This window comes from Lutjanus erythropterus, chromosome 14 (genome assembly GCF_056507025.1).
Source record: "Lutjanus erythropterus isolate fLutEry1 chromosome 14, fLutEry1.hap2, whole genome shotgun sequence".
NCBI lineage: Eukaryota > Metazoa > Chordata > Actinopteri > Lutjaniformes > Lutjanidae > Lutjanus > Lutjanus erythropterus.
Window position 1 is genome coordinate 34,186,262 of NC_139330.1, and position 19,296 is coordinate 34,205,557.

At 40.1% G+C, this 19,296-nt stretch overlaps 2 protein-coding genes across 2 annotated transcripts in view; one reads left to right on the top strand and one right to left on the bottom strand.

Moving 5' to 3' along the window:
- vps8 (VPS8 subunit of CORVET complex) overlaps window positions 1-2,106 on the bottom strand; it is a 39,736-nt gene extending 37,630 nt beyond the window's left edge. The window contains exon 1 of the mRNA XM_084735619.1: window positions 1,989-2,106. Within this exon, the coding sequence (XP_084591745.1) occupies window positions 1,989-2,060 (72 nt within the window). The 5' untranslated portion in view covers window positions 2,061-2,106. The remainder of the gene's footprint in view (window positions 1-1,988) is intronic.
- A 4,280-nt stretch (window positions 2,107-6,386) lies between these two features.
- LOC146315864 (uncharacterized) lies at window positions 6,387-14,545 on the top strand. The gene is made up of 2 exons (XM_084735613.1): window positions 6,387-7,287; window positions 11,876-14,545. Exons 1-2 carry the CDS (start codon window positions 6,765-6,767, stop codon window positions 12,508-12,510), a joined length of 1,158 nt encoding a protein of 385 aa, XP_084591739.1. The 5' UTR covers window positions 6,387-6,764; the 3' UTR covers window positions 12,511-14,545.
- The last annotated feature ends 4,751 nt before the right edge of the window (window positions 14,546-19,296 follow it).

A 19,296-nucleotide genomic window follows, 5' to 3' on the forward strand; every position in this document is an offset into this window, starting at 1 on the left:
CTAGATAGTTTTGGTATGAGTTGCAGAGTTTTGGAGATATTGACCATAAAGATGCCTGCCTTCTCTCCAATATAACGGGACTAACTGGTACCCGGCTTGTGGTTTTGAAAAATTCAAAACCAGTGTCTCTTTCCAAAAATCATGATCTGGTTACTCAAGATATTTCACAAGCCTTGTTGTGAGCAGTTTCATGTAGGAACTACTTGAAATAAAGTAGTTCTGGTAGATTCTACTGCATAGAGAAAGAAAGTAGTTCCTACATGAAAATGCTCACAGTGGAAGGAGACACAGCTGTTGATTTCTTTATGTATTTTTTGATACTTTGAGCACCACAGGACTGGTACCTTTTAGTCCCATTATATTGGAGATAAGGCGGATGTCTCTATGGCTGACATCTCCAAAGCTCTGCTACCACTGGATTGGAGATCTTGTCAGTATTGGCTATGAGAAGCAGGAAATTATCCATTTTCATATTGCCTGGGAAAAAAATCCATGTTGTGCAACCTCAATACAAAGTTAATCAAACAAATATACGCTATTGGACCTGCGTGACACTTTCCCCATCAGCACCAAAATGCACCATCTGCAAATTTAATACCTACAGCAAATTTATGATTAAAAAAAGACAATGACCTTTTCCAAAGGTCAGGACAAAGACCTTAAAGGGACAGTTCACCCAAAAATGACAACTTTAGTCCACAAAACACTGTTTTCACAGGAAAACAGTGTTGCTGAATCTCCCAAACAATTTAAGTGAACAGTGGGCAGTTTTTAAAAGGAAAGTAAGAACAACATTAAAAAAACAGCATAAAATGCTTCCATACTGCACCTCTGGTGTAATCCTAAAGTCCCAGCATGCCAAGTTGACTTGAAAGACGTCATTTACACCATGTTTTTAGCCTGAATCTACACTGTAGATCCTTGGCTTGGAGCCATGTTCAGGTGCACATGCACACTGTCTGAACAGGTGTGACAAGCGGTAACAATGTAATAATGTAATGCCACCTTTAAAACCAGGGGGAAAAAAACACAGTTCTGCCATATCACAATATAACTATATCCAAAATCTATCACAATATCTAGTATCATATGACAATATGATATAATATTGATGCTGCCCAGCCCTAGTAGATAATGAATTTTCATTTTTGGGTGGACTATCCCTTTAAGCACGGTTTGTCGATGCTTTAACAGACATTAGAGGAGGTCTTCGGCCGGATTCACAATACATCCAATATCTAAAAGTAACAGAAGCCAGCCCGATTTGTCCTAATTTCAACACTCCTTAGGTTATTGAGTAATTAACATCGGCAACTGACGACGGCGCCTAAACGCACCACGGACTGCAAGCTACACCATTGAACGTCCCTTAACCGTACATTTTCTTAAAACTGACTTACTGTGAGAGAACACATTATAGCCTATGTGTCCGAGGAACTGCTAGTGGCAGCAATTATTGTGTGAATAAATGTTTCGCTACGTTTTGACAGCTGCATGGAAAATAATACTACATCACGTGATACTGTCCTGTCCTGTCCTGATACTTCAGGACAGTGTAATAGACAGTCACAGTAATAACAAATGCGTCGATACATTCACAAAACTCAGCCTGCAAACAGTAACATTAGTGTTTTCAACTGAAGTCAGAGTCTTTAAGGCTTTTTGCTAACTATAATTCAATAATATGACAGAGCAAGTGTCCCAGCCTGTCTTCCTTATAGTGGTCATCCTTAGACACGCGTAGTTGGGCCTGATTTGGAACCTGTACGAGCTAATATTTGGTTCATTATTAACAAAAATGTATTTTTTCCGTGACTACAGGGGAAGAAGTGTTGTCTAAAAGCAGAGTTTAGCTAAAGCCGCCACTGTGTGTACCACCTCTCATGGTGTATCAACGCCGGGTAAACAACACAGAGCTGGGGCAGCACACGCTTACTTCTCCATTCAGACAACCGCCAAAACATTAGAATAAGTCCTGAGTGTCTCACCGTGTCCACCTCCATCAGGTTGAGCTGTGAGGAAGCAGAGACGAGACTGCTAGCGTCTGGAGAATCCGTCATCTCTAGCTTGGATAGACTGGAGACTCCAGTCTCTGCTGATCCTTCTTCTTCTTCTGAGTTAATGGCGGTGGACAAACCAGCGTGATGCGCATTACCGCCACCTATTGGACTGGAGTGTTGACCGGTAGATTGGCAGGAAATAAAACAACTAAATTCTGACCATTATTGCACCTTCTGTTAGCATCCAGGTATCAGTAGCCACCAATGCTGCTGATTTACACATGAGGTCTAATAGCCAGTGTGGCTATTTACACCTGGTATAGCCTAAAATGGCAGAGACAAGCACTCATGGTGTCTGTTGCCAACAATGCTATTTACACCTGGGTGGAGCCGATGTTGCTAAAAAACTTAAGGTAAGATAATGTTACAAGGGACTGTGATATTAATGTTGATGATGTTTATTGTGTGAGACGAGACGTGTAGTTCACTGATGTTTCACACCAAACTAAACAAACCTATCACAAACTGTGACTTGTCTTGTAAAATTATGTTTTAAATTGACAAACGTCATTTGTGCACGTGGGACTATTTACACCCAAATTGCAGTGAAATACAATGATCTTTTCCTAAACCTAATCAAGTAGTTTCGGTGCCTAAACCTAACCAAACTGTGACTGAAAATTGAAAATACTAATTTTTGAAAAATTAAAATAATATATCTACAAAGTGTTAACACTGACTTCCAGTTTCACGCTAGACTCAGAAAAGATCAATAAGTCTCCCAGATCAGGATTCAACCCCCTGTCTCTTACAGGATAGTCTTATGTTTAATCCTTTCATCCACCGCAACAACTTTCCTATAGAGACTTTGTCGCTGTTTATTGCTAATCTACAGGGCCAGGTGTTAATAGCCAAGTAGCTGCTGTGTGCTTATTCTCACCCGGGTGCAAATAGACACGCCGATCTATTATTTTTATTACTCTTACTCAGTGTTGTTGTCAAGACCATCTAATCTAAACCAAGTCAAGACCAAGACCAGACAGTGTATTGAGACAAGATTCTAAGGGATTGAGACCAAGCTCTCTGACCCAAGTGAAGAAGCAGTACCACAGCGTGTCATGTTTATGTCAGAGCTGGCATTAACTAACACTGATGTAAGGTGAGCTACATAGCACTATGTGACCTGTCTCGTCATTGTTTATCACAAGCAAAAACATAACTTATCGGGCCAGGTTTGCTAGAATCACTTACACTTCACTTACTTTTCCTCATGCTTCCTTGCTAAGTGCCAATCAAAGTTTAACAATGACTTAAATTTCTAATTAGAAATGAGTCAAGTTATTGGTTGCATTTGAAGTGTGACATTTTGCATTCAATCACAATAAAGATGTTATATCAATCAGACAATGTACAGGTAATTTAGTGATATCCCTGCGGTTGTTGTCTTGACCGATCTTGACATTAAGTCTCAAGTTCTCTTTGTCTGAAACCAAGACAAGGCTGAGTAAAATGAGACCTTCAATAGGTGGTCTTGAGACCAGTCTCAGAGTCATGTCTTTCCTTGCAGATTCCCCAATGCATTCTTCATCAGTTAGTGATGATATTAACTCCCTTCTTTCTTCATCATGCCTGTTGCAATCTATCAGTGCATGTTTGACAGTTTTGGGTTTAGTGCTTCTTGCACACTCTATGGAGTGTTTGATTTAATCCTGTCTGTCCTGTTCTCAAACAGGTGTTGGCCATGTCCTCTTTTGGGGTCCCACTCCATTTTCCTCCAACACCTACATATTTTTGAATATTGTAAAGATGTCTTCCTGTGCCACTTTTGTCCCAGTATTTCTCCCAGGTTTTGTGTTTCCAATCCTTTATAATGCTCCTAACCTCTTCTTTACTTAACAGCACCTGTATGGCAAATAACTGTACTTCTAATGATTGTTTCTATACTGTATGTCCATTTTCTCATTTCCTTCCACCCCATACAAGAGCCCAAAGGAAGATCTCTACCCCTATAATGTATCCTGGGAAGCACATAAGATTCCACACACAACATCCTGCCTGCATGATGACTTGAAACTCAGGAGAACATAGTGGTGAATATTTCATGACTCTTGTAGTGATGGAATTCATGCTGCGGAAATGCATATTATGCTGTGTTTTCACTGCATGGTACAGCTCTACTCAACCCTACTTTGTTTTTGTGTTATGGATAGTACTTGGTACTTAAGTATCACTGCAGTTGAGGGCACAAGCGTGCTGGGTCAATACTAGATCGTGTGTGAAAACACTGCAGACCACTGATTGGTCAGAGAGAAAATTAATTTTAAGCTAAGCATCCTGCTCACTGACCACAAATTTTGACCGCAAGTTCTTAATTCACTTGACTCAGATTTTTAAAAAATGTCAGCCTGCAAAACCATGTCATGATCAACTGATGAAGTGCAAATGTTCCTCTGCCTCTCGTGTTCCTGTGTGTTCGTGTCATGTTGAGCTTGATGTCACAGCAGTTTCACTCTGCATTGCAATGATAATCAGCTAAAAATCCCGCCCACACTGAGGGAGTACCAGCTGCAGCGGAAAACAAAGTCAAGAACAGTACCTGGTATCAAAAGTACATCGAACTGAGTTCAGCCAAACTGTACTGTGAAGTGGAAACATGATAGTGTGTCGAACTTATCATGACAGCCATATTAGTACAAATAATTTATGTCACCTATTTTTTCCTTTACTCTCATTTGAGATAAGGCTTTCCTTGATTGTACTGGACTAGTCTTGTTCACTTTTTTCTTGCTAAAATTCCCTCCTAATAAACTAAAAACTCACAGAATTTTGCATTTAGTCTGGTGACAAACTTGTGTATTCTAATATGAAGAGTCTAAGCAGTTGGCATCAAATCTGAAACAACTGATTACTGTCAGAAAAGTAGTTGCCAACTAATCTGATAACTGCTTAATTGTTTCTATTGTTTATTAATTGACATTTTTCTAACTGTTTTGCCAAACATGGCTCCAGCTCATAAATTATGATTTTTTACATAAATTTGTGTTTTACATAATTGTAAAATGAATGTCTTACAGTGCAATTAAAGAATTGCACACAACTGTACATGACAGTACATTTCAAATCAGTCAGCTGCAGAGGAATTTGGCTGTTATCTATCAGGCTTATTATTATTAAATTTATTACAGCACATAATCCTCTGTGGTTTAGTACAAAGAGTAGCACTCTCTTATGTCTCATTTTTTTTAAAAAACCTCATTTTAGTATTTATGATGCAGAGAAACCCAAATACAACTGTATGGTTCTTTGAATATCTTTCTTTAATCATCTTTTAATAATTTCTAAATGACAGTGGCATTTCATCGCTCTGAAACACCACTACAACCTAAAAGCCACCTGAAACATGGACACTCCCTACAGCAGCTTTATTGGACATGTCCACACATGCTTGGGCCACCAGAGGACAGTGACAGGATGGTATTTTTTTTTCCTTCTGTATCAGGTTGTTGGCACTGAAGTGAGCCAAAGTGAACTGCTGGGCTGATTTGGACAGAGAGCGTTGCTGAAGGTACGTTTATAACTGACCATTAGGGAGGGTGAGGGGTTCAGGTGCCTGTTTGTGGGGCTTATTACAGTGTTGGGGGTCACGTCACAAACCATGTTTTCTGTCCACCCAAAAAATCTTCAACACAGAAATCATGAACAACAGTTTAATGGTCAAAATTCAGTACTACATAAAAAAAGTGTTTTCACGTTTTCAGCAACTATGTTCTAACACGTATAATGTGTTAAGAAGAAAAATATCCTTTTTCATTTACATTTAAAATGTGCATAATTACCACTATTAATCTAAACATGCATTTGTGCTTAAAAAAAAATAGCTGCACAATTAATAAATGTAACATCAAACATTATAGGCTATTAGGCTAAATAATTTCACATTATTTGGTACTGATGTAATCCAAATGTAACAAAAAGTAATCAAGTTACACTGCTTAAATTTTGTGATAGTTGGGTTAAGCTACTGACCACATCAAAAATAATAATAATAAGTACACTGCAACAACATTTTATGTTGAATACTTTTATTTTACTTTTAATTCTCAGGAAAGACTACAGAATAGGTTGCCCCTCTAGCCTGAACTTGTGTGAAATTTTTCCTAGTCTGGTTTCCTTTGTTGTGTGGGTACAAACACACTTTCAGAGTTGTAAGGCATATGCACACTCTAAAGTGTCAGAAACAGGTGATTGTGAAAGGGGAAAAAAGTGAAAATTTGTCAGAAAACAGGGAGAGGGCATTGAAAAACGGGAGTCTCCTGGAAGAGTTGAAAGGATTGGCAAGTTTGGTGAGAAAAATGTATTTTTTTAAAGTAACCTCCCAAATCTAGTCATTGGGTTTAAAATAAGTGTACTTTGGTGTGTTTGACCACAACTTTGTGGGTCTGTTGAACTAAGAAAAGGGATGAGGGAACAAGGAAAGGAAACAAGGATGCCGCTCGACAGTGTTGGGTCGCGGCCCGCTGTATTCCTTCGACTCTGTTCACCTCCATTCACACAGTAAATAAAAGCATGGAGGCTCTGACTCTCGGGATCTAACACCGAGCAGCGGGGGGTAAAGACACTGCCGCATGCGCTCTCCCTTTCACCAAAACACGGAGGACGGAAGCGGGACAGCGTCGAACGCTCCGCCAGCTGGACTAAACTCATTTTCCGAGGAAGAGAGGATTGTAGCTGGCGACAGGAGCGGGGCAGCCCGCCGCGCTGAGCATGAAGCGGGCGGCTGTAGTGGCCAGGCACAATGGCCTCGTCTCTCCGCTGGGGAACAACAACTCCGGGGCTTCGAGCATCGTCTCGCCGCCCCAGCCGAGAGCCACTGGTCTCTCCGCTCCTGCCGACAGCGGGACCGGCGCCGGGATGGACGGCCTGCTGGATTTCTCCAAAGGCCCCACCGTCAAAACCGAGCTGGTGTGCAAATGGATTGACCGAACTTCTTCGAGACAGAGGCTGGGGCGGACGGCGACATCCGTCTGCGACCAAACTTTCAGCTCCATGCACGAGCTGGTGGACCACGTCACCACCGAGCATGTAGCAGCGGGGCTCGAGAGCCTCAGTCATGTGTGCATGTGGGACGAGTGTGTGCGGCGCGGGAAGGCGTTCAAAGCCAAATACAAACTCATCAACCACATCCGCGTGCACACCGGGGAGAAGCCGTTCTCATGCGCGTTTCCCAACTGCGGCAAGATGTTCGCACGCTCCGAGAACCTCAAGATCCACACGCGCACGCACACTGGTAGGGGCTTCATGATTGTGTGACCGTCTCCACACTCACAGACAGACAGACAGAGATGTTATGACAGGCGTTATAACCGTTAAATCCGCCTCATCATCCGTCAGGACAGCAACCCCCTGACACACAGCGAGAATAAAGAGGTTAACAGAGATTGTTCCCAGTCTGCTAGGAATCCCCTCCATGTTTACGTAGGCTCAGTTCAGTACCAGTTCGCATCCGTCCTTCGTTGCTCCCTTGTTTCCTTCCTAGAGGAATCACGGGTCCAAACTGCAGCTCAGGAGTCATGCAAGGTGACAGGAGGCAGCGGCACGAAGCAGCTGGATTATGGGAAAGAGAAAGGATGAGAGCAGAGCCAGACTGATTAGAGATGTACTTGACAGGAATGAGTGGGTTGAGACATACACGTGGATGTAATTATCTTTTTAATTCCCAGTCTGCATATTAAATATGGTTTACGCTTTCTATGAAAACCACATCTTTAGTGCGTTATGAGGCATCAGGGCCAGACTGATACTGGGTTTTTGGGGCTGATGCTGAGACAGATAGAGAGAAAAAATCCTGATATTGATATACTGGCAGATATTCATAGAATATAGCTAATATACAGAATATATACACATAAACAAAATTATCTCTCGAACGTGGTTAACACTTGTGACAAAAGTAATAGAGGCAGGATATTTTACAGTTTAACAATAAACTTTACTGTCCAAAATGACATCAGGGCACCGAAACAGTAATTTTTCATCTGTATTTTTAACAATTATAAATAACTAGAAATAAATAATTTCAAATTGAGCAAAATACTAAACCTGAATTAAGAAAAAGGGTAAAATATATATGGAATGCTGGTTTTAATGATAACAAATAAAAACATGCGTTATGTTACAAAAAAAAAGATTTTCACATCGTTGCATACCGGAGAACATATAAACCTATACCAAATAGAATGATAAAGCTGTCATAAAACAATATTGGACTGATAATATTGATTAACTGATATATCGGTTGAGCTCTAATGCAGTGAGTTCTAGTGCAAGTACATTATAATGCCTTATGACTACACTCATAAACACACATAATTCTTTCTGATGTACTACAATAGGGCGCAACGAATACTGTATTTTTGGGGCCAATGCCATTAACAATATTGGGGAGTAAAACAATTGTGATATTGATATATTGGCTGATATTGCAATGGTCCATCAAATGTGATCATCAAACACAAACAAAGATATGTACTGGAGGCAGGATATTTTAATTTTATTTAAAAAAAAAAAACAAAGAAACTTTTGTCTAAAGTGACACCAGGTCACTGAAACAGTAATCTTTCACTGGTATGGTATTTTTAATAATTATAAATAACTATGTGTGTATATATATATATATAATCTAAAGTTAAGAAAACAAAATCAAATATACCAAAAAAAGAAAAAAAGTGCAGATATATACCAGTGCCTTTACATATATATATGTACATACATACATACACATATAATAAAGCTGATGGGTCAGATAGGTCAGTATCGGCCGACCGATATATCTGTCTGGCAATACAGATTTAACAACTGTCATAAATCATTATAGATGTGATTTATAATGAGTTACAAGTTCAAGTGTCTTATGGATGCTGTTGACTAAACTAGAGGCTGACAGGTGGTGCTTATAATACATTATGACTACCTGTGCTCACCTCAACAATCTACTGTAGTAAGGCCTCATAGTCTGCTATAATGCAGTATCATACGTTATCATTATGTGTCTTAAGTAAAGTGAGGTACATATTGATGCATCTGAAACAATGCATAGTTCATCATAATCGTTCATTGTAAAGTGTAATGCATTTTCATGCATTTAAAAGAATGTATGTTGCATCATAAGTTGTAATTCTGTAAGATGCCAAAATGCAGAGAATGAAACCTTATGGTATAAAACCTATATGGTTTATTCCAGGTCAGAAAAAGATAAAATACATTGTGTCAAACTTTGTTTTGACTTTGGATGGAAGCAGTGTGCCAACAACTGTATCCACTTGTAATAGATACACTGAAACATGATGCATCAATATGTATTTCACTTTAACACATATGGTGATAACGTATGATACTGCATAGACTATTATAGCATACTATGAGTCTTACCACAGTTGACTGTTGAGTTGTGGATGGTGAGTATAGGGAGTCTTAATGTATTATAAGCGCCATCAGTCCAGCATCTATAAGACACTTAAAATGAACTTACAAAAATCTTAAATCTGTAACGTTTTGTGACTGTTGATGTAGTGCATCAGAAAATATTATTTCTTATGAGTTTAGTCACAAAGTGTTATGAATGCATTTTAATTCACTATGAATGCTCCCACAATGCACTATGTCATTTGCAGGAATTTTGTTGTTTTTCCTAGTTACCCAGAGTCAGACAATCACACAGGCCTTTTCTTAAACTGTTAGTCTACCCAGTGCTGCTTTCTACCATTTATGGGTTTTATAAGTTGTAATTAATGGCTTTATTAATGCTTAACAAATAAACTGATTAATGCCTCATAGATTGACTTTCTAAGTCATCAGTAAGAGAAACTCCTGGGTTGCCAAATTGTGAATAATCCCCTTGGCTGATGTCATTGAGTTTTTTTTTTTGTTTTTTTTTGGGTCAGCCTGAAAGAGCGTGGATGATACTCAACATAGGTCTATGAACAGACTCGAACAATGTAGACATGTTGATCGCATGTTCAGTATCTTAAATTCTTCAAAATGGCGAAACATGGCCAGCTACATTGTTGCCGAGTTGCCAGTGAAGTATTGTTTGAGTGCTTCTGATGTCAGTGAGGGCTGGTGAGTTGACTCATGTCAATGGATTGTCGAGCTGCGTTTTTACTGATGTCAATGCAAGAATAAAGGGTAGAAAAAGTGTTAAATAAAACTAGAAACTTTATGAGAAAGTGAGAAACCTTATGAGTTAAAAAGCTGGCCAAAGAGTCAAAGCAAGTGCCATGATGGAGGTGGATAATATCTGCCTTTATCGATGTGATACGACTGCTATCATTGTTCTATGGCCTGGCTCAGGTTAAAAAAATGGCATATGGTGTGCTGCTGGGTAGGGCTGGGCCATATAGCAATATTACATTGATATTGTGATATGAGACTAGATATCTTCTTAGACAAAGGATATGGTGATATGGCACAAGCGTTGTTTTTTCTTGGTTTTAAAGGCTGCATTATGGAACTTCATTTCATTTTCTGAACTTCCTTGGGGTATAAATCGCAAGTTTCATCACAATACAATATAATTGTGGCCTTTGGACAACGATATTTGCCAGTATAAGAAAGTCTGCCACAATACAGTTTCGATTCGAATTAATTCAGGGGCCTCGATCGATATCAAATGATATCGTATGTTCATTTAACACGCTCTGTTACAGTTATGTCAACTCACAAAAGCAACTAAATTATGATTTGACAATTTTGACTGAACTCTTCCAGACATTAGTGACACAAACATGGCATAAGAATGTAACAATAAGAGCAAATCTTACAATATAGATAACATAGATCAATATTTTTCCCTTTGCATCAACCATATTAGATTGTTTAACGTTAAATTGATATATTGATCCAGATCTATGTATGGTTACACCCATGGAACTTAACATACTGTTCTAGATAGTTAGTCATTATATTTACATTATCAAAGATTATCTATCAGAAATCTTATTGTTTTAATATTGTCGTAATATAGATAAATGTCGATATTATAGACTCACATACCCGCGATATCTGATCTAGCATTTTAGGCTGTATTGGAGTAATTTCTGATACTGGTATTGGTATCGTAACAACCTGACATCTTTATGACTGTGAAGATTCCCAGTCATCTAGGTCATGGTATTGATAGGAGCTATATTAGGCGATTGGACTTTGCTTGAGGTTCTTTCACCTCACATCCAAAACGCTTCTTCTATGGACAGCTCTGAACCTCATGGACACCTTTTAGTTTGGATTATTAGACTTTTCATAGTCCACTTCGAGGAAATGTTGTACACATGCACAGTAGATCGGAGGCTGTAGTGGCTACATGGAAAGGTTCATGGACTAGTCTGTGCAGTCACAGCAAATAGCTGGGTATGTAGATGTCTGCACAGAGCCTAAATGTACATCCTCTGATGATGAAATTTATGTCACATGGACCCCAGCAGACCCCCACATACTTGCAGACATGGAAAGCAGAATACCAGTTAAACTGAATAGTGGGGAGTTCCAAGTATTTGACCTCTTATGGACCTTTACTCAGGTGACCATAACGATCCACATGATGGCTTGGTGGGTCCATGATTTGCATGACTCCAGGTGTGAATGACCCCACAAGAGGTCAAATACCTGACATTCCCCACTAGTCAGTCAGAACTGAGGAAGACTCTTGGTAGTTTAGTTAAAACATCTTAAAGAACCTTAAGCGAAGTCCAGTTGCCTACGACATTAACTGTGCTGCTCTTAGATTAAAATCTGAATGATCTGAGCGACCCTTCAACTGTATTCTACTTGGGGGTCCATTCTAGACACTGATAAAAGTGAATATGATGTTTGTGTTGCAGGCGAGAAGCCATTCCAGTGTGAGTTTTGCGAGCGACGCTTTGCCAACAGCAGCGACCGAAAGAAGCACTCGCAGGTCCACACGGCATCGAAGCCCTACGACTGCAAGGCCATGGGCTGCACCAAGTCCTACACCCACCCCAGCTCCCTGCGCAAACACATGAAGGTTCACGTCAAGTCGTCACCTACCTCTGAACCCCAGGACGTGTACGACTCCATCCCTCATCAACTCCAGCAACCTCATCAGGCTCTCCTTGAGCCCCTTGACCTTAAAATTAACCGCCTCTCCCCAACATTTGCCAACAACAAAAACATTCATTTTCCTCTTCTGTCCAATCACGAATTGGGCATCAGCTCAGCCAGTGAAGTGGACCACAAGCTGCTGCTGCGGAGTTCATCTCCGATGGCAATGCCTCTGGATCTGTCTCTGTCGGGCCTGAAGAGCCAGTTGGCCCAGAAGCAACAGAGTGTCAGGACCCCACGGAGGAGCCAGCGCTCCGTTAACCCAGCCTTACCTCAGTTGTCTAACATTAAGGAGTGGTATGTCTGCACCAGGACTACAGCACCACACTTCCCTCTACTACACCCAGACCACATCAAATCAGAACCTAGTGATGACGAGGAGTACGTCACGTAGGTTGGAGGGACTGGTGAGTCTGGAAGTGAAGGACAGACATCGTATATTGTCAGACCCGGGTCAGGCCAGAGGATGCTCTGTGGAATCATAGTTGCTGTAATTTCCCAGAACCAGCGCTTGTATGGTTCGACATCAGTGGCCCTTTCAAGATGGAGAAGGCTGTGATCAGATTGGGGGTTTTACTCCTTCTCAAATACAAAACTTAGCTCGGACATCGCCGCTATCTGTGGACCAAAAGCAACGGCTCACATGTTGCCAGAAAGGACAAGAGGAGTTCCATCATTATGGTTCTCAAGCAAAATGTTTGACATAAAACTGCAAGTTATCTAATCAGTGTTAGCTACCTAACCTGACTAACAGTGGGGATAACATTGTACAAATGGACCAGGGAATGTTGGTGACTGCTCTGCCTGCTGTTAAAGATTATGAAGAGGGTGTGTGTACATGATGGCCTCTCTAGAGAGACAGATTATTGACCAGTTTATCGAAGAGCTCCAGCTAAATGAAGCAATTTCAAGGGCTAAATTGACACTGATGGAAAGTGGTTAATGTCAACCTGAGCTCATGGTAGCACTGTACACGCAGTAACACAGCAGGTATAACAGCAGGCATGTAGAGTGGAGGCAAGTGTGGGCCTGTTAAGGCCTCAGTATGCTTTAAACAAGCTAGACGATGTCATAAAGAAGATATGCACCAGTTTCCTTATTTTTTTCCGTTTCGATGCAATTCTGACATGTGAATCTGGATATTTGTCACTACCAGTACTCTTATGTTGTGTTCACACCAAAAGCAGAACGAATATTTGGCTCACGTTATTTGCTCGCGTTTGATTGCCGGATCATTTTGGGAACATTTGTAGTTATTTGCATTACTTGCGTGTGTTTATTCACCCAAAATAGGCAGCCATAAGCTAATGTGCAACATGCTAACAACTAGTGAGCACTGGCCGGCCGGCACCAGGTGTGTGTGTGTTTGTGTTTGTGTGTCAGTCTCTGTCTCTGACGGCTCTCACCAGAGAAGCCAGTTCTTTCTGTTTTGTCCCTCCTGACTCTTTTCTTCTTTCCCCCTCCTCTCTGTTCGTTCACAAAGTAACTTTAAAATACATTTCTCCTCCGGTCACCAGTCAACATGGACAAAGAGACTCATTTGCGTGCAGTAAACAGTTGAGAGAGGTTGACTCCCCTGCTGGCCACTGCTGCAGACAGGTCGAGAAGCAGGAGTAAAGATAAATCCACTTTTTAATCACAAAAGTTTGAAGAACAAAATGTGCTCTCCTCTCACTGGTAAACAGGTCCACGTCTCCTCCATGGGTCTCTGCTGCAGGCTGAGAAGCAAGAATGAAGATATATCCACTTTTTAAACACAAATGTTTGAAACCTAAACCCTGAGCTCTCCTCTGCCCAGTAAAGAAGTTGGCATCAGAGCAAAATCAGTGTGACTCCAGTGTTTCTTCCTCCAGAAGCGCTGGTCTGTCCCTGGCTCTCTCCCCCCAAAGCTCCCTGGCTCTCAGTAGCTGTCTGTCTGTCTGTCTGTCTGTCTTCCTGTCTGTCTGTCTGTCTGTCAGCTGTGTGCCTGAGCTCTGTTCGGTGCTTTCCACACAACACTCAGCAAAAGTCCCGCGATAGATCTAACTACCACTCAAGTTGAATATTTTCAACTTGCACGAATATGCAAATTTTGCATTTATTTGCATCATTGTATGCAGTCTATTCATGGGAAAAAAATTTATTTGCCTTGTGAACACACTATAACACATTACAAGATGCTGCCTTGCTTTTCTGGATTTTGAAACTAAAATGTCTCCAAACTAAAGACGTGTTAAGTAACTGTTCAGCAGACTAGTTGCAGACTATCCATTACAGGGGGTACATGGTCCAGTGCACACTCTGCCTGTAAGTCTAACTCAGTATTCTGGTAGACAACCAGGGACTACTGGATATATTAATTGAACTGTTAAATTACCAAATAATTTATTAATTTGTGCTGCAACATTCTGGCTAAATTTGCATAAAGTTTGGACACACTTATCACTCAATGTTTTTTTTTTATTTATTTATTAAAATAAATTTTTAAGATTATACCAACAGTGCGCAAAGCTGCCATCAAAGCAACAGGTGGTTACTTTGAAGAGTCTTCAATATCAAAGAGCAAAAAAATTTTGCACACTTGTAGGTCAACTGGTGTGGGAGAAGTGCAGAAGACAGTGTGTGGAAGTCTTTTATATTTTGGATTCTTAAAAAGCCAAAACATATTTTGCCTTGTCTTCAGATTGTGCTTCCTACATGATTCTATATAATCCCATTTTTCATAGTTTCTGTGTTAATCCACAATATTAAAAAAATCAGAAAAATAAAGAAAAAACACTAAATGAGAAGTGCGTCCAAACTTTTGACTGGTACTGTGTATGACTCATAAAAACATCAGACTATGAAATCTGGATCTGTACGCAGTGGATATGCGCAGTCCGATACACAATGAGCGAATTAGTTAGTACTGGCACCTCATACCAATATAATACAATATATCCTCACACCAAAAATGCCAGTTGTCAGTTACTTCCAAAATGACATATATTACTAGTTGAGAGTACCGGCAGCGACAGGCTTACTGGACGTTACCAAGGTCCCATGACATTACACTCGTGGTTTTCATTGTAAAACGGTTGCAGTTTGTTAGATTTAGGCAATAAAACTACTTGCTTGGGGTTGGAAAACATAGTGACACGTAATTTATGTTGTAAAATGGTCGCAGTTTGGTTGAATTTATACACAAAAACTACTTGGTTAGGTTTAGGCAATAAAACTACTTGGTAAGGTTTAGGAAAAGATCGTGGTTTGAATTAAAATAACTATTTTACGTATGTCACGTGACAGACGTGAGGTCACTCATGCGATGACATATCTCACGTGACACATTATTTATGTTGTAAAATGTTCACAGTTTGGGTTTTGGCACAAAAACAACTTGGTTAGGTTTAAGAAAAGACTGGGGCTTGGGTTAAAAGAAAACTATGTTATGTATGTCATGTGACAGTTGTGATGTCACTCACATGATGCTAATGACACAACCATCCATCCACCTTACCTCCTCTAAATGTGGACTTTCTCACTCCTTATACTTCACCTGTCATGTTTACTACGGCCACTAGGGGGCAACGCCATATGGACATATCAATGGGAATAAGCTGCTTGCACTTTAACCAATGCACACATTTTCTGATGAGGACGGGCTGATGGATAATATGTATCGGATCAGTCCCAAGTAGGTTTAGGCAATAAAACCACGTGGTTAGGTTTTGGAAAAGATGATGGTTTGGGTTTAAATAACTACGTTACATTTGTCACGTGATCGAATACGGATCGGAGCAGTCCCAGCTTTATCGGATAGTTCTAGAAAGTGTTGGGAGTGGCTGATTCTTCTGTCAGAAAGGGTGTTTCAGATGCTGTTGATCCAAGCAGCACTTTGTTTGAAGCATACTGAGGCCTTCACTAACAAAACATTAGAAGTAACTTGCTCAGAAGTGTTTCATGTGATCACGGTCTAATCCAAGCTGCAGTTTGGAGACAGTGGGACTGATCTTGCTTTGTACTGATCATCAAGTGTCTCCTTAACCTCATCGACTCTATGGACCTTTCAGTGGGTTAATCACCTGCATCTGTTTACACTCCATTTGCAATTTAGACAAGACCCCAAGGTTACCAAAATGACCATATATGTCATACCCATATTCCTTTAACATTAAATTGTGTATTAAATGAAGACATCTAGTATTTTCCCGTTGATCAGCCACATCAAGTGGCATCTTGGATTTGAATATTTATTCAGTGTAAGCATCATGTGTCAATGAAATGAGGAAACAAGCAGGATATATTGTGTACGATGGTGGTACAGCTTGAAAAAGATCTGCTTTTGAAGTAACTGCATTGAGAACACTTTAAACTGTCAGTAATGACTTTTACTGGTGTACATTATCCATCCACTCATAGGTCATTTCAAGCTGGATTTGAACCTGAAACGTAAGAAAAGTTGCCTGAAGAAGATTGTTCAAACGTACAATGACAGAGGATTTAAATGCTATTTTAAAGGATGATTACGGTGTATTACAACCAAGGGGCCAGGTGTATGAACAGTGCATACGCACAAACACCATGCATACACCATTTCCCACACAGAAATTAGTATTTATCAAAGGAAAATTTGTGAACCTCATGTATAATTCAGACCAGGTGTACACATGGTTTTCAAGAGATGTGGTTGGGGCTGGGTATCATTTAAAAAATTATAATACCAGTACCAATACCAGAAAAAAGAGCAATATGTAGCAATTGGAAAATGACTAAAGCAGTCCAAATTGTGAGTTGGAGCCATAGACTGTATATTAAACAGGCTGACATTCTATTTAATACACAGTCTATGGTTGAAGTGATTTGGTTCCCTCCAACCTTTCCTTCCCAGACTCAAGGAAACTCAGGCAGGTTGCAGGAGTTCTGCAGGAATGAGTCTTGGATTATAAATTGATCAGCTGTCAATTTTAAGCCCACACTCTGGACTTTAAGCTAAGCGGCTGCCTGCCTTCCTGCCTGCCAAACTCCATTAACATTTTGCTCAATTTAACCGTTTTGAACATCTACACCTTCTACAAGATTATTAATGATGTTTTATGACTCATAAACAGACACCAACTCATTTGGCTAACATTCGGCATTAATTTGAACTCTTAATTAACGTGAAACAGGCAAACAAAAAGTTATTCCGGCTTGGAATAGAAATTTTGACACTGTGGCTACAGCGTTGTTGTCAGTGAAGCAGTATTTCAGCTTAACTTCCTTGATCTCTGATAACACATCGTGGTCATTTTATGATTTATTGCAGTAAATATATTACAGATTTCTCTTTTACAGTGATGCTGATAGTAGGGTGACCAGATGACCAGAAGGGTGAAATTCAGGACAGAGGACTGTCAATGAAATTTTGACAATGAAAATTAATTTTTGTTCATGAAGTCAACTGTCTATCACATGGCAACAGAAACACGGTGGCTACCTTGTAGGCTCACTTTATTTTATTCATTTCATCAGTGCAGTGCCTGTCAACACACATATCACATCACTCCTCTTTGGCCGCTTGCAGGTTCACTTCCTTTGTCTTTGCAACTACAGTGTCTCTTTATTTCAGTTTACCAAGTCAGGTGTGCTCAACATTTTTGCTGTCAGATCTCAGCATGTATCATGTAGTCAGCTCTTGTTTCAGCTTGTTCATATTATATAATCATAATAGCTAATTTTCGGGGCAAACAGGTCAGGACTCGGGACAACAGCTTCTAAATTGGGACTGTTCTGATGTCTGGTCACCCTAACTGATACCAATAAAGTACTTCAGGTGACACCCATTATGTGAAGGGAAGCAATCTTGAAATAATCCTTCCACATTTTGTGCACTTATTTTCAGCAGTCTCCACAGGAATTAAGCGTAAATATACTTGGTGCATCTCAGAACGCTGAACTGCCAGCTCCATCAGATCCTCTGCGCTCAACCTCACCACACCACAGACTGTGAGGGTTGTAGCTATAGTTGTTGGCAGTTATTCAGTTATTGTAATCACAGGTCACATTAAATTGAAAACCACACACTAAGAGTCATTTTATTCTAGATCTGGGTACAAAGAATCAAATGCAGGTATAGCTTGACAGGACAAGTTTGGATATTTCTTGGTTCTGAGTTATTCAGTGGACACTTTAAGTATTGAGTACCCATACTAGAACTGAAACTGGGCCAGAAAAGTTGAGCCTGAAAAGGCCCAGACACAACAAAATTCTTACTGTGCCTGACCCGAACCCATCCCTCATTAGAGCCCAACATTTATTTTTGTATTTTTGTGTATGTACCAAACAGTATGAGTTGGCAGTGACAGAGATCATACATTAGGGTGATTTAAATTGGGAGAAGAAAAACAATACTACTACTAATAATAACAATGATAATAATAATAATAATAATAATAATAATAATAATAACAATAATAATAATAATAATAATACTATAGCCCAAACCCAATGTAAGCCCTTGAAATATATGAGAAATACGGGCCGAGCCGACCCGACCCAAACGCGTCAGGTCCTGTCGGCTTCAGGCACAGATCTGACCCGTACCCAGCCCTTGTTGCAGGTGACATGATAAGGCAGACATGACATATAAGGTGAGAGATGTAGCCTGAGAGTAAAACATGGTTTGTTGTTTGCCATTTTTTCTGGTTGTTTTGTTATTTTTGCAGTCACAGTGCATTCTGTAAAATGTCACTTACGGCGCATTTATAAACTTTATTTTAAATGATGTATGAGTGATGGATTGTGAAGCACTTTGTAATGTCTGTTTCATTATAAATCGTCACAGCTGTGCATAATGACAGCTGCTCTGGTGCTGCTGGAAAGACTCGCTGATGTGACACAGTTGATGAAATTGTACTTGATGGACAGGTCTAATGAGTGGTGGAACAGGCACAAGTATTGATATGCAAACAGATGTTTAAGGGCGTTTCTGCATCCATTTATGGTGAATTTTGCAAGTGGAAATGAGCCTGTGTGTGCACCTGGTTCCAGATTGATTCAGACGGAATCAGGCGTGCGTGCAGCTTTATAAATCTGATGAGATGAATGCATGCATGTTTCTGTCTTTGTGCGTACACAGTTTTAGTCATGGATCTACACGGTTTCATGCATCTGGCCCAGGTTTTACCACTGAAAGTGTCACCTGAGTGTCTCTGATAATCCCTCACTGAGCAGGAAAACT